Raw genomic sequence first — 15,778 nt, forward strand, 5'->3', positions numbered from 1 at the left:
TCATGATTTGGTGGAGAGAGAGAGAGATAGAGAGAGGAAACATCGAATGAATATCTCGAGGCAATAATGGCCATTACTGACTGATTACACTCTATACCTTATACTCACACAGGATTCCTATGTGCAGAGGTGTGTGTACTGGATATTTGTACACCATAAACGTTCGATGTGAAAATAAATCGTACATAGGTGTTATTTAAAAAATCTTTCACCAGGCATATGTGTATAACTTCTTTTACATATATAGGATTTAAGCAAGTTCTTCTATAAATAGAGGGTACTAAATTTTTCTTCTACTGCCTCCAATAAATACACCCTTAAACAGTAACAAGTCCCTGAGTTTTACAAATTAAAATCTTCCCTCTCTCTCTCTCTCTGTAAATAAAGTCACTTGTTCTCTCATCTGCTTAAAATATCATCAATATGTTTATTTACATAAATTTATTAATAAAATAAAAAATTATTAATAAAATAAAAATATTTTTGTATATATTGCACGTCTTTAACATATAACAAACATTGTCCATTGCACAGGTGGGTCTGGGGTCATGCACACACATTTATTGCATATCTAATCCTGTAGTTTCTTCTTCGCATAATCGGCAATATGTATGATTCCATATTCCTCACTGGCCACATGCAAATTATCACCATTTACCCATTCCGAATTTATGTGAGGATTATGCAGCTCTGCTATTAGGGTACTGCAGGCTGTAGAAGAATCGCCAGTAGATTTTAACATTTTCTGAAAAAAGGAACAAATCAAATCGTCACGCCTCCATAAATATCCTCCCATGGGATACTTACCATCCAAAATTCATTGCCAGGCAAGGCATTGCCATCCCAGGCATAGGAAATAATTAAAAGCATATTTTCCGTCTCTGGGGTACTAAGTTTGTCGGCTGGATTTCTTTTCGATATGAAACATTTTATACCTCCCGAAGGATGGGTGTCCGATTTAAAAACTTTACCATTCTTCAGATCACCCCATTCACTCAAATGGAACCAGGAGAAATGTAACACATCAATGTTTTCCAATTTCGGCAGAAGATATTTTATACGTTGACTGAATGTTTCCAAAAAGATCTTTTCCTGATGTTCGGCAGCCTTCCACACACCTAAACCAATGCCCACAACATGAACATAGGCCTGTTTACCAGCTGCCTTTGCACGGGCATTGCTCTCCAATAACAAAGTGTCAAACGAGATCGTGTAACGTTTCTTCATCAGCAGATTATCAAAAATGTCATTTTGATTTTTCGCTGTGCCAAATCGTTTGTCGTCCTTTTTTACATCATCGAAGAGAAAATCAGGCTCTTCGTAGAATTTCTTCCAAATTTGGCGATAATCTTTTGGTCTGTTATCGGGCTCTTCGTCCAATGGGAAGCCGTAGCCATTTTCTTTGGTATTTTGGGTTTTGGCAATTACAATGTCTTGGAATTCCATAACATCTCTTCTTGTCAATCGGGCGCCAATTAATCCAATGACAACACCTTCTCGTTCTATAAGGGATTTATTTTTTTCAATAACTCCACAATTTTGACGATTGCCATTGTTGATTAATTCCGAATACGAGGATACCGATAGCAAGGCGGAGAGCTTAAATAAAAAGCATTGTATTTTTGTATTTAAATTATAACATAGATGAAAGGCGTACCTTGATTTCATCATAGCTCAAGACATTCTTCAGGAGCAGTGGTGGTTTTTCATTTGTTGTGCCAACATCCATAAAACCACTACATCCACGTTCGGAGGTCAGCAATAGGTACTTGTCATTTTTGCCAAAGAAACTAGCACAGCGCTGTTTTAAAAGGCGCTGAACTAGACCGGTTAAAGTGAGATTTTGATAGATTTCTTTCTCAATGGCGTTGCCTAAAAAGGTGGTGGAAATGTTATTGAAATATTGGTAAATAACAAAAATGTCATAGTTTAATAAATATATAGACGAGGGAATGTTTGGTTTGCTTTCTCATTCCAGGTGGCTCCCAGCAAGTCTTTACATAGCCAACATGCTGAAGAAGATAGTCGACATACCGGCATTTCTATGAATTTAACTTCATTGTTTTATATTTTTGATTTTTTTAAACCTTTAAATTTGACTGACTGAGTATTATCACTGAAACCCCTGAAATCTGTTGGTCTGATATGTTTTTTGAAAGATAAACGGTGATACCATTCTGTCATCTATATGTTCATTTGACTCTGCTTGCATATTCAGTAAAATACCCCTACTGCAAAACGACTAGAGAAGGTTGGCAACTCATTACATTTCTCTCGCGCTCTCACATTGACTTCCCTTTCCCATGGTTACTCTTACCGTTAAACAACTCTCATTGAAATATAATTCATTTTGTTTATATGCTCGCAATTCGTTTGTTTGTTTGTTTGTGTATGGGGTATATACCAACAATTGTGAAATTATCTTTTTCAACGGGGGAAATTACCTATTTTCTGTGGTCTTACCTACCGTATTGACACTTGTGCTCCAAAAAATCCAGATACAATTGTAGGACTCTTTCGTGGACCAAGGGATATGCCGAGACAATTTGTTTCTGTATGTTGGGGTAGCGGTCCTTGGGTTGACTCATAATGCGGCATGTATTAGTACCGAACTGAAAGCAGAAACATATTGGAATGGAGCTTCTTAAAATCTCTCCTTTCCTTCTTGTTCATAATTACCTCCAAGGGAAAATTCGATGATTTCAGTTTGAATGCATTCATATCAATTTCTTTTTGTTCCGGCTTCTTTATATCTTCGCATAGCTTCAGCAGTTTTTTACCGAAATTACTGAGCCGAAGCGGAGTATCAGTTGTGGGCCATATCTTTTCAAATTCTTGGCCAAAGGATGACATTTTTCTAAGGCTAGTTGTTGTCGCTATGTGAAGAAACTAAATTTTGTTTGTGTTGTTTCCAGTTAGAGGGATGGGATATCTCTGTTTTTTGTTTTGGTATTCACTGTTTTGCTGTTTCTTGCCAGACATCTACGTCACAGAGCTTTTCAACAGCTGTGAGTTGAACAGCTGATTAGATTTGCTCAAAGCGTATTTAAGCTTTTGATTTCAAATGAAAACTAAAACAAATAACGGCCAAGTCACTTCTGACATATTTTTGAAATAGACATTTAAGAAGGAGACAAATGTAATTATTTTTTGTTTGGTTAGCCTAACATTTTTAACAATTGTTGCAAATTGTTACTAGAAGCATAGATAAAGAAAAGTTTAGCCTAAAAGTTGTCTCATCTGCTATCTTTGTAAAAAAACGTTTCAACAGATGCCGTTCATGCTGTGAGAGAGCTCAAATCAATTCACTCAATTCTCTCAATGCACGAAATACCAAATATTTATATGATTAACACATGGTCGCAGAATAAAGGTAGGGGCATCGCACAGCTGCTGAGACAATGAACTGTCAAACCGATTTTAGAATTGAAAATGTTGAATGAAAAATTATTGAGAATTGTAAAAATTATTGAAAAATGCATATCAGAACAACATCCGGTTTGCATTGTATAAGAAAACATGTCACCTTTTACTTATTTTTGACAAAAAATTTTAAATATTTTGACATCTTCTACCATGATTCATTCTTTTTATTGAGAAATCAGCTGATTGCTTGCAAGTTTAAGCAGGGATTCCGTCCATGGTAGAAGAATATAGGTAGACGCATCGACGCAGCTGCTGGGACAATGAACTGTCAAACCAATTTTGGAATTGAAAATGTTGAATTATATTATATTTGAAAATAATTTAAAAATTTTGACATATGAATGTTCCCAATCGTTGATACATTTTTCTATTTTTCTACCATGATTCCGTCTGGAGTCGGGTACCATTAGAAAAAAAATGTAATCAGCTGGAAGCTCTACCTTATCTTTTTTATTGGAACAGGCCATAAGTTATACCAAACATCGGTCGGTCTGCTAATTGTAATGTGTGACCTCAGCGAAACCCCAAATTTCTTTTGGTTAGGAAAATTTTTTGAGTTTTTCTAATTTTATAAAATGAAAGACTTGTAGTTTTTTTTTTGGAATATATTTTCTTTTTTTCATTGGTTTCTTAATTTTTTCTCTAACTTTTTCTTGTTTTGCCTTTACAATAGATTATGTTTTCTGAGAGGGATTCGTCTTGCCATTTTTGGTTTTTTTAATTTTTTTTAATTTATTTGACTTTCTTTATAATACCTTTTTGATAAGCTTATGAAACTAAATAAATTGATTTTCGATATTATGTTTTGCTTGTAACTTTTACAATGAGTTCATATTTTAAGTTTTAATGTTTAATTCATTGATAATTGATAGGAACAAAAGAAGAAAAACAAATATGGAAAATATTAAATTAAACATTTTGGTTTATATGCGAGTTATGTTTTTTTTTTTTTTGGTTTTTATTTTTTTTTAATTGCCCTGAAGCAAAAATTCGTTTATATTAAATGAAAAGTATGAGGAAATGTTGTTGTTGTTTAGTTGATTTCCTCGATTTTGTTTTTTGTTATAAAGTTGGGAAAATAATTTTCTTTAATCTTTTGTTTTCTTAATTAAAGAAAATATTTTTTTTTCATATATGTTTTGGTATTTGGATTTTTCATAAGTTCATACGCAGCGCAGGTTGTTGTTTTGTTATATTTTTATTGTTTTCATTTAGTAATTTCTTGTTGTTGTTGTATTTTTTTATTTTTCTTAGAAAACAATACAAATACAATGTGTTATTAAAAGTAAATTATAGAGTATAGAAAGTATTTATTTGCTTTATTCTTTTTTTTTTTGGTTTTAATTCAAAATTATTATTTTCTGTTTGGTTTTTTTGTTTATTAAATTAGAAATATTAGAATTATGTATCACATATAAAAGTTAATCCAAGTTTTACTTTTTTTTTCTTGTTTTGGTTTCAAGTAGCAAATTATTATGGTTTCCTTTATCAATGTTTTCTATTATTTTTTCTTTATTTTTTTAGAAAGCTTTAAGCATAACTGTGAACTGATTTGTTTCCGAATAGACTGGCTGAGTTCTATTATTATTGTTTTTCTGTTTATTTATTAGTGGAAACGAGTTTTTTTTTCCAAAAAAATAAAATATCAGTGTAGCCAACATTTTTTATTATTTTGAAATAAAAAATCAAAAAGTTGCTTTAGTTTTGACCAAGCAAAAATTGGGTCATTTTAGTTTTCCATATATTATTTTTCATTCCAAATTATTTTTGTGTTTTTATTTTTAATGTATTTTTTGAAAGTGAATAAAGTACCTCATTTAAAACTGGAAAAATAATTACGATTTGTTTATTTTTGTAAACGTTACAGGGCATTTATTGGCTTTGCGATTTTACTTGCTTTAGTTTTGGCCACCAGTGTATGTATGACGCTAAAGCCACTAGAAAAACGATAGATATTGGAATATATACGAATCATGACGTTTTAATCATATCTTCGCACAAAATCCAAGTGTATGAGAAGAATGACATTATGTTTTAAAGGTTTTTGAAACCCTGGTGAAGCCATGGTTTATATTTCAGCCAAACCCAACTTTTTTTTCAAATTAATCTGAAAACTCAATCCCAATTTTGAGCGACTGCATTTCTAACAAGCCACACTCTGAAAAAAAACACTGATATCTGAAAAGTTGCCAAAAAATAACAAGTTAAGAATGGGTGTAAATATGTATATCGGTTTGAGTTCTTGTTTTCAAAATGTTGTTTTTTTTTTGTTTGCCTCCTTCCTTGTTTAATTAAATTTGTGTTTAGTTTTATCTTTTTAGTTATCTGAAAAATAAATGCTTTTTTCTGTTAAAAACAATTCTCTTTATTTACGGAAGAATTTTTTCTCAGTGTATTTTCTCTTGCTTATGAAAAATCGTGTTAGTGTTAGTTATTGATTGTAATAAAAAACTCACGCACACACTCTCACAAAAACAAAAAGTCTCAAAAAAACATGCATTGCCTTATTCCAAGAAATATGCTTATTGCAGGATAGGGGGACCGCGGTTGGTAATGGTTGGTACTGAAATCGATTTGGATAATGTGCACAAAGTACAATAAAAAAATGGAGGAGAATGGAAAATCATTGAATTTTGTATGGAATCTGCTTTAGAGGAATAGTAAGAAATGGGCAAAGACCTAAAATGGTAAAGACTAGACAAAATGCATGTTGAGCAAAAGGTTCGTTTCTAAAAAAACATAGAGTAACAGCTCATGACTATAAAAACCACAATTATAGAAACGATTGACAAATAAAGGTTTGAAAAATTCAAAAATGTGGTTTCAAAATTCTTTCTCATCGACCTTTCCAAAAATTTGGATATTTCCTTGGCGTTTTAAATCAGTTAACATTGGTAAGTATGTTGTTATGGTATCATAACAACAGAGGTATTTTCACAGGGTTGCCACATTTTGACTCTGTCTTGTCTTATCTTATACTTCTAATTCTTTGAAAGGGGACTGAGTTTTTGACGAAAGTATGTCTTTCGATCTAAAAAACAAATAGACGTTAAATATACCCTTTGAAATATTTCCTAAGTTGGTCATTTTTTATTCCAAAATTTGTACAACGTCTTTTTCAAAAATTGGGAATTCTAATAAAGGAATATCAGCAAAGTCTCTGTCAATTTATAATCTTGGAAAGAAATTCCACAACACCCTTATCGATTAAAGTCATAAAACTAGTTCAGCAAATGGAATTGTTAACTTTGACATTTGTTTCCAATTTGTCTACCTTTAAATTACATCTCTTCGAATGGCAATGCATGTGATGGTTGATCGACTTTTCGTTTTGTATTATTTAATTGTTTTTTTTTAGTATTATTTTAAAGAATCACTCAACCCCATTTCATGTCATGTGGTTTATTTACTCTGCTCCGCAGCAGATGGGCTTGCAGTATCAGAAATGGGGCTAGGCAATCTCTTAATAGGTGGTTAAACGGAAACTCTTTGGGATACTTTTTTTTGTTAAATCTTGTTTTTTTTTTCTCATTTAAAATACTGTTATTAATCTTATTTTATTACTTTTTAGATAAGTTTCATCATTGTTATTATTATTATAAATTTGACTAGATTCCTTGCTTAGATTTATTCATTATTTTTATTATTTATGTTCATATAAATATTTTTAATTTTGTATAATCGGTGTATATTTGTTTGGAATTTTCATGTTTTTTTATCTCTGTTAGCCTGTTAATATTGAAAAATACAAACTATTTGTTGTTGTGGTTGTTTTTGTTTTCATTTGTTTTATAATAAATATTTATTTTGTTTATAGTTTAATTTTTAAATATTAACAGTTTAATTTAAGTTTCTTTTTTGTTTAATAAATATCTATCATTATTATTATTTATTATTTTTTCTTTCTCTTTGTTAAACTTATTTTAACTTTCCTTATGGCTATTTTAATATTTCATTAAACTTATTGATATTAAATAAATTATTTCTTTTTCATTTACTGTTTAACTTATATATTTAATATTTTTCTTAAACATTGTTCTCTTAGAAATTAATATTTCGATTGCATTTTTGTTTGTTGGTTTGTTTGTTTTGGTTTGGTTTGGGTGTCAAGCCAAATGTTTTTGTTTACCTTTTGCAAAGGAAAGAACAATAATAACCAAAATGTTGCTCTCCTCTCTTTCTCTCTCTGGAATAGAAAAATACTCTCCGTTTGGTTTTTTTTTGCATGCATGAGTCCCCGCTGTTGTGAAATATTATAAAACTGCAACTCTGTTCTGTTTGAAAATATAATATTATTGTTGTTTTGGCGTATTCTGTTGGATATCCTCAGTTGGCAAATCCTAGGCATAGAATTCTGATTTTCCGTGAAGTTTATAGGCTTCTTCTTCCACTTTGTACATATCTAAGAGCTGTAAAAATATGGAAAAGCATAGTCATATAATATGTTTTCAAATAATAATGTTAGCCATCTATCTACTTGTAATTTCTAGATACATGGTCTGCTCCAGAACCTGCAAGAATCTACTAGTTTTTCAATTTTTTTTCGATAATTTTACCTTCTTGCAGTTCTGAAACAGACCAACAGTAAACAATTAAAATACTACTAAACTAAATACTACTATCAAATTCTTTTAAAAGGAAGACGTTCTCGGATCTAAAAATTAATTAATTAATTCATTGGGCCGTCTGTCAATTTATATCGAGTATTGAAATGTGACACATTCTTGGCCTAATTAATTTTCCAAAGTATGAAATAGCAGGCTCTTAGTTGAACAAGTAAAAAAACATGGAGTACCCTCCACTTAAGAGTAAAGGAAACATTAGAACCCATTATGACCCACAAATACCAATTTTAAGACATATTCATGGCAAATGTGGCAAAAATCATCAAAATACTGAATAACGGGAGGTACTGCTATATGGGGCTATACAAAATCCCGGACTTATACATACAATGTTTTGCCACACGAATTAGGACCCATTATGACTTACAAATACCAATTTTCAGACAAATCCGTGAAAAAATGTGGTAAAAATCATCAAAATACCGAATATCGGGAGGTACCGTTATATGGGGACTATACCAAATCCTTGACCTATACATGCAATGTTTCGCCACCAGACCGAAAATTGGGATGTACCATTATAGGGGGGCTATACCAAAGCCTGGACCTATACATACAATGTTTCGCCACACGAATTAGGACCCATTATGACCTACAAATACCAATTTTTTTAGACAAATCCGTGGAAAAAATGTGGCGAAAATCATTAAAATACCTAATTTTAAAATCGGAAAATGTTTATTCAAAATTTGTTAAATTTTATTCGAAATTTTAAAAGTTTTCAATGCATCGGAACCTTCGCTAGATAAGAAAAACAGGTCTCATCGACATAAAACACATACAGCAAATCCCTTTCTTGGCCTTTAGAATGCTACACTAAGGAAGTGCATTTCGCAATTAGACAATGTTTGGAATCTATGCGTAAACCAATAGACAATTATGTTTTTTTTTTTTTTGTAACCTGTGGTAGTTGGGAGTTCTCAGGAAAGTGATTTTACTCAGAAATGTTTGGTTCCTATTAATTTATCTCATCTTTTAATCCTTCAAGACTCTTATTGTAAAAAATGCAATTTTTGTTGCATACTTTCAGGGATATGAATAGAAAATCTTCTCTTCAAGATGCACAAATTATATGATACAAATATTGAATAAATACTTAAATAAAAATAAAAAATTACTTCAAATAATTTTTTCTGTATCACTTTAACACTACGTGCTTTTTTGTGGAGAGCGTAATAATGATTTTGATTATCAAACAATAGAATAATTAAATTACACATGGAGCTCTCTCAATGAGTTCTTGATGTTGTTGGATGATGATGGTGATAGTCTAGTTGATGTCACTACTTTGTTATGTGTTTCTTTTTTTTGTTTGTTCTTTTTGTTTAGTTTAGTTTATAGCATTACATAGAGGCAGATCTACTTTGCTACTGTGTCGTTCTGCGGCAGTGTGTCGTTTAGTACCTTTTGTACATCAGTACTAAATTCCTCGACTTGTTTGCTATGGGCCATTTTTAATTTTTCCATGGCACGGCCTTGTTTTACACCGATTTGCTAAAGTAAAGAGAGAGAGAGAGAGAGAGAGGGAGAGATTTATTTCCATGACCCAATTAAAAAGTTCTCCCACAAACTCACCTTTTTCTCTTCCATGAAGCGTTTGATGTTATTCTGTCTTTTCTCTCTTAGACGACGATCCTTTTCGTTTTTAGTCTTTAGGGTTTTGTCGTTTTGTACCTCTTTAGCGGTATCGGCGGAAGTCTTGGCCTGCTTGGCATTCAAGTCCTTGACATCTCTGTTCGGCAAAAGAAAGCGGATTATTGTGAGTAAATTGTGTTACAAATTGCCTGATTTACCTACCTTGCATGTCTCTCCTCCAATTGCTTGATCTGGGAGGCCTGTACGGTCAGCATGAGAGCCTTCATGGCTTCTTGGGAATCTTGCACGTGCTGGCGCAAGAGATCCCACTCCTCCTTCTTGTGTTTGGCGATCATTTCAGTCCATTGTTTGGTTTGTTCGGCAATGGCATTCTTGATGGCCGAGTCATTGCGGATCTCATCCTTGCTGTAGTGACGGAAATAGTAAATACATTTTCGGGAGTTAAATTAAATTTGAGCCACCCTACCTCTTTCCCTTGATCAACTTATCGATGGCGGCATTTTGGGTCTTCTGCACTGCCATGCGCTCCTTGGTATGCTTCTTCTTCAGGGTATCCAATTCCTTGTTTTGTTTCTTGGCCACCTTCTGGAAGCCCTTCTCACTGCGCAGAGATTCCAATGTGACCGGCTCAAAGACCAAAGGTGCTTCTTTCTTCTCTTCCTCCTTCGATTTGCCAGCATCTTTAGCGGCACCACTACTCTGCTCTTCAATGCCCAAGCCCTTCAGTTGTTCATTCTGCTTTTGGGCGGCACCGGCAAAACCTCTGGGATCCGACAGCATGGCCATGAAGTCTTCAAAGCCATCGGGTACATAGATCTTCAATTCAATCTGGACAAACAACATGGGCAAGGACATGGGGAAGTTGGCTTCGGTACGCAGCGACACATGGCGATAGCCCGCCTGCAGACCATCCATGGGCAAGATGCGTTGACCAATCATTTTGCCGCTCTCTTCATAGACACCGAAACGTAACACAGCCAGATCGGGCAAGACAACCTTACGGAATACGAAGGGATCCTCATTGTAGACAGGGTTGAGACCGTTGTTGGGCACCAAGCGGGTACGGAATTCCTTTTTCACTGTATCGGAGGGAAGACCAAACATATCGACTTCAACATAGGTGCCGACCTTCTTGTCCGACAAGAATTGACCGGCAATGATTTTCACCGAACACTGGGCAGCAATCACACCATCCACTGGAGCGTCGGCGAAGGGATCGAAGTCCTTGTCCGAGCGACGCATGAAGTCGGGTTTCAGCAAATAGCCACAGCCACCGTTGTACTCAAATTTACCCTGGTTCAGTTGCATGGGCAAATCGGACGTTTGGAAGTTCAGGGAGACCATCTGACAGCCGGCATTCCAGAAGACCTGAGGCATGTAGTTGGAGGAATCGGCACGTGTGCCCTTGGGATAAATTCGGGACATTTGGCGTTTGTTGTAATTGACAAAGTCGATGGCATTCTGCTTCAGGTAATTCATGCCGGCCGATTCGGCAAAGGAGGACATGTTGTGGGCAATGTTCTTTTCAATGGCTTTGTCGAAGCCCTGGAACTTAATGGGCTGGGCATAGTTGACCATTGAGGAGAGCCAGGGGTGGACGTTGGTGGTGGAGCCACTGTAGGCGGCCGGTTGTTCACCGCCCTCGGCTGCAGCTCCATCGGCGGGAGCGCCATCTGGCCCAGGTTCGGCGGGTGCTTCCGGTGGTGGTGGTGGGGCCTCCTCAGGCGGCTTGGCAGCCGTGGCATCTTCGACGGGATCATCGTCTGTCTTCAGTTCACCCTTGAGCCACAATTCCAATTCGACCTTTTCCACTTCGGGTTTCATGCGTTTGTTCTTGATCATGATCTTACGTTGTAACTTGCAAGGCGGTGGGAGTGGCAAACCCGGTTCCAGCTACAATTAAAAGAGGAGATGTCTTGAATTTCGGAAGGGGCGGTGGGTAATTCTATCAACTTACCGGATGATCGGGTAGGGGTTCCTTTAGCAAGAGGTCGCCAAAGAAGTCATCACAGTATTTGGCCAATTTATATTGCTGGGCACGATTGCAGTGATTTTCGAAGGACAAAATGACCGGATAGCTGGAGGCCACAAATGCACAATCGGCAATGGCTTGTATGCAGTCCTGGGTGGGAAGATTGCAAAATGATATACAGGGCTTTTATGGAAAAGTTATTTCTGTTTCTCACCTTATACAGAATTTCAGTACAGTAGGCGTGACCGTGAGTAACAATGGGCTCTTCGTCTTCACCTTTGCCATTCCAGCAATCCAACTCCACACAGCTGTGTGGAAAGATATGTTTAGCATTGGCTTTTGTGAAACTCTCCATTGTGAGGGATACTTACCGACAACCGGCCAACAGGGTCTGCCGATACATTTCCACTGAAGATTTACCACCGATTTGTCTGCCCGACAAATAGGTGTTGTGTGAGCTGTTGATGTAGTAATGGGACAGGGGCTGTTCCATGTCCTGGTACATGTCCAGACGATCCAAAAATACGGGAGCATTTTCATCGGACATCAGGTAACGCTTAAAGCCATCCAAAGAGAATTCACCTGAAAGTGGGGAAATTCGGACATGAAGAAATGAATCTCCTATACCTGTGGACAGGTGGGAGCGGATAATAGCTTACCAGCCTTTTTCCTATCCTCATTCAGTTCATAGTCGTTAATGATTTCTGTACAACGTTTCTCTTCGTAGAGGGGATATAGAATTTCATTCATGCGTGGATCACGCTGCTTTTCATTCATGAATTGGATGAACTGTTCCAGGCTTATGACCTCCGATTTGCCTTTGGTTCTAGAGAATGGGGTAAAAGGGTGATGATAAGAAAGGACGATGGTTTCAATGGCGCCCACTTACATCGTTGTAAACAATTCCTCAATGTCGTTACGGGGACACACTTTGTGGTACAGGGCATAGAATTTGTCGAACGTAAACTCATCGCGGGTCATGGTGGCACTCTTGTCATCGGGCAGACCGCAATCTTTGATACACTGATATACCAATTTTTCGGTTTTGCCTGAGGCAAAGGTCTTGGCCACAACTTTTATGGGAATTTTCCCACCCTTTTCCACCGAAAACGATAGACGCATCCAACTGTGGGGGGTAAAGAGAATAGAGGATAAGGGAAGTTGTACAAATTAGTGCTTCTGAAATTCTCTGTGTTGAAAAGAAGGAAGTGAGAATAAAATACAAGGATTTGAAACACTTACCTTGTGGTTTGAGATTAATGGGAGCTGAGATGTCAAACTTACCGGTCTGAGCTTGAGGATAAAGGAAAGTCCTTCCTCAGGGTATAGGAACTCTTTTTCAGGTCTTGAGAATTCGAGAAGAATTTTTGTTTTGATATATTTTACAATGGCAAGAAATCTCAGTTAATGAGGACTACTTTTTTGAAAGTGAATTGAAGATTTTCAGGTCTGAGCCCAGAAACCCCCCAACACATTTCGAATATCAAATGGCGATTCGTAATAAAAAAACAACCGCCTTTATTTGTAAAATTTCAAACCCCATTTCAAACAAACCCACATTGCTTTGTTTTGCCTGCATTTACATTTGGAGCCTCAAATAATTGTGTAAAGTCCTTGCCAGGGTGGTATTGTCAGGAGATTCAACTCATACTTGGAATAAAAATTGCAAATGCATTGAAAAGTCTGTTTTGCAATGATTGGCAATGTTGGGATACTTTACTGTTGTGGCCTGAAAGAAGCGCACATTTCAGCGTCATCAGCATCATCATCACCAGCTGCAGTAGCAACAACAGAGGCAGCTGCAGCAGCAGCAGCAGCGTCGGTATTATCATTCTTCTCAATCATCATTTCATGGGGAATACCATTCACGATAAGTTCTCTGTGATGGCTGAATGGCGGGAAAATTATTATTATATTCTATGACTGGAGCTCCATGGAGCAGGACCAAGGCTGTGGCGGGCGCTGTGGTAGCTGATGAATAATAAAGTGCGGGAGGATTTTCAGAGTAATGTGGAAAAACCTCGTAATAAGGCTTCTACTTTTGTTGCTGCTGTTGTCGTTGCAGCTGTAAAACTTGAAAAGCCATAAATTATCAGCAGGCCAAATGTTAAAGGTCAGCTGTGATTCTGCCATCATCCCGGACTATATGTGAAGGCTGCCAGGGACATATGAAGCGTATATGCTTCAATTATCTGCCAGTGATTAAAAAAAAAAACTGCACTCAGCCATTGTTCGGTATGGCACGGAAGAAAAAAAAAATAATCTCCGAAGTACCGTGGCATCACCGGCAGCCTCACATTTATGCTTCACATCCCAAACATTTTTTCTAAATTATTTTCAACTTACCTCCAGTGACATGACATTTGGTTTCCTTGCCAGAGCAAAATTATTTAAATTTCCAAAAAAACAAAAACGGAATTGTTGGACTTACTGTTTCATTAAATTAGTCGTTGGACAGACATTAGTGGCCTTATTATTGTGGGTAATGAACCGTAACCCGTCTTGCCAACGCTGGTGTGTGTGTGTGTGTGCGGTCGAAAGTGAGGTTAGATTTATTTTAATTCGAGAGTGCAGTTGATGTGGTTGGGATGATGGATGGATAGATGGGAGGGTAGGTGGTTAGTTGGATGGTTAAGTGGCGTTTAGTTAAGTTGACATAACATGCAGTATGTGTATGTGTGTGTGTGCGAAAACAATTGACAAAATGTAAACAAACGAAACAAGTGAAGAATCAAACAGAATAGACATGCAAGTAAACAAGAGAGAAGAAAGGAAATATAGTAATATAAACATTATTCAATAAACAAAAAAAGATTAATAAAAATATAAGAAAAAGTAGGGAAAATTCAATCCATTGAGGCATTTTATGAGAGAATATTACCCACAAGAAGATCTATCTAGAGTTTTTTATATCACATAAGTTATTTTGTACGGGAAAACCTTGAGACCTCTTTGAAATACCCAAATATCTTCTTTAGAAGAAAATCTTTCCAAGGGTCTTATGGAGAGGAGGGCCTTCTAAAAGTTTTCAAAAAAGAAGACATTTCAAAGTTTTTCACAAAGAAGAAGAGATCGAATGAGGTGTTTTGTACAAGACGTCCTGCATAAGAATGCTCTTGATATATTCACAAATTATATTAGAACACATTACTTGATGAGAATATTTTTGGAATACTTTTGGACGGATTTTTTTATATATAGAAACCCCCAACTAACTAGAAAAAATCTCCACAAAGGTATTTCTCAGAAAAAAATTCTTTTCAAAGGCATTTTTTAACAAGGTCTATCTAAAAGTCTTCTCTGTAAGTAGATCGGGATCTTGTACACAAGACGTTTCGGTATTGGAAGATCTTCATTTATGGCTTCAATAGGATTTTTTGGATTAGGTTTTCTTTTTATATTGAAAGGCCTTTCTTGAGGTTCTCAATGTAGAAAGACACTCCTTAAGACGTCTCTTTGGATTAACCTTGGTAACCTATGTAGAAGAAGGCCACCATAGAGTTCTCCAGAGTGTTACTATTCCAGAACCTAAAAAATCGACTATTTTTGAAATTTTCCGAAATCATAAACGGAAAATCGGTTATAGTTGTAAAAACTTTTACATTCTTGCAGTTCTGGAACAGGCCAAGCCTCAGGTTTGCTGTTTGGAAATGTAGTTTATTTTTTTATAACCATACCTGTAGGGGAATTCTGTAACTCATTTTTGGAGTTATCGAAAAAATTGATAAAATTCAACTGCATATAATTACGGTAATTAACGATATATGTCGGAAAGTTAGCGACGAAATTAAAGGTATCTACCAATAGATAGTTTGTCAAATTTCCTAATTATTGTTCGTAATGGGTACTACGTTTTTGTATAGCCCCCATATAACGGTGCCTCCCTATATTCAATTTCGTATTTGGAGTTCCTAATGGGTACTTCAGTCTATCACAGAAAATTGTCTAGGCTACCTCCCTATATTTGATATTTTGATGATATTAACAGAATTTTTGACAGATTATATTTTTTTATTAATTTTTTTATATATATTTTGTTTTGATAATTTCCAAAATCGTTCCAAATGGTGGAGGGTATTACAATATCGGCCCGGACGAACTTGCTGTTTTTTAACTTGTTTATAACAACATTTTGAGTTCGAAAGTAACCGATTTTTGT

General features: G+C 35.6%; 2 protein-coding genes across 9 annotated transcripts in view; both read right to left on the minus strand.

Annotated features, from left to right (window-relative positions):
• Positions 1–402: 402 nt before the first annotated feature.
• Positions 403–3,023, minus strand: LOC101890751 (uncharacterized). Its single transcript, XM_005177301.4, has 5 exons — positions 2,680–3,023; positions 2,468–2,612; positions 1,658–1,872; positions 808–1,599; positions 403–745 (listed from the first exon to the last, which is right to left on the minus strand). Exons 1-5 carry the CDS (start codon positions 2,851–2,853, stop codon positions 572–574), a joined length of 1,500 nt encoding a protein of 499 aa, XP_005177358.2. The 5' UTR covers positions 2,854–3,023; the 3' UTR covers positions 403–571.
• A 3,984-nt stretch (positions 3,024–7,007) lies between these two features.
• LOC101890926 (1-phosphatidylinositol 4,5-bisphosphate phosphodiesterase) overlaps positions 7,008–15,778 on the minus strand; it is a 70,836-nt gene continuing 62,065 nt past the window's right edge. For 6 of the 8 annotated variants that reach the window (XM_059122313.1, XM_005177304.4, XM_059122311.1 and 3 more), the window contains 11 exons: positions 14,051–14,130; positions 12,509–12,745; positions 12,279–12,445; positions 11,991–12,201; positions 11,834–11,927; positions 11,605–11,769; positions 10,114–11,540; positions 9,849–10,052; positions 9,627–9,783; positions 9,456–9,545; positions 7,008–7,835 (listed from right to left, as the gene is read on the minus strand). In XM_059122313.1, coding sequence (XP_058978296.1) covers positions 7,767–7,835; positions 9,456–9,545; positions 9,627–9,783; positions 9,849–10,052; positions 10,114–11,540; positions 11,605–11,769; positions 11,834–11,927; positions 11,991–12,201; positions 12,279–12,445; positions 12,509–12,745; positions 14,051–14,130 — 2,901 coding nt within the window. In that variant the 3' untranslated portion in view covers positions 7,008–7,766. Of the gene's footprint in view, positions 7,836–9,398; positions 9,546–9,626; positions 9,784–9,848; positions 10,053–10,113; positions 11,541–11,604; positions 11,770–11,833; positions 11,928–11,990; positions 12,202–12,278; positions 12,446–12,508; positions 12,746–14,050; positions 14,131–15,778 lie in introns of all 8 variants that reach the window. The other 2 variants (XM_059122314.1, XM_059122309.1) reach the window with 2 other exon arrangements.

The sequence above is a fragment of the Musca domestica genome, unplaced genomic scaffold (genome assembly GCF_030504385.1).
Source record: "Musca domestica strain aabys unplaced genomic scaffold, Musca_domestica.polishedcontigs.V.1.1 20, whole genome shotgun sequence".
In the NCBI taxonomy this organism is placed as follows: Eukaryota; Metazoa; Arthropoda; class Insecta; order Diptera; family Muscidae; genus Musca; species Musca domestica.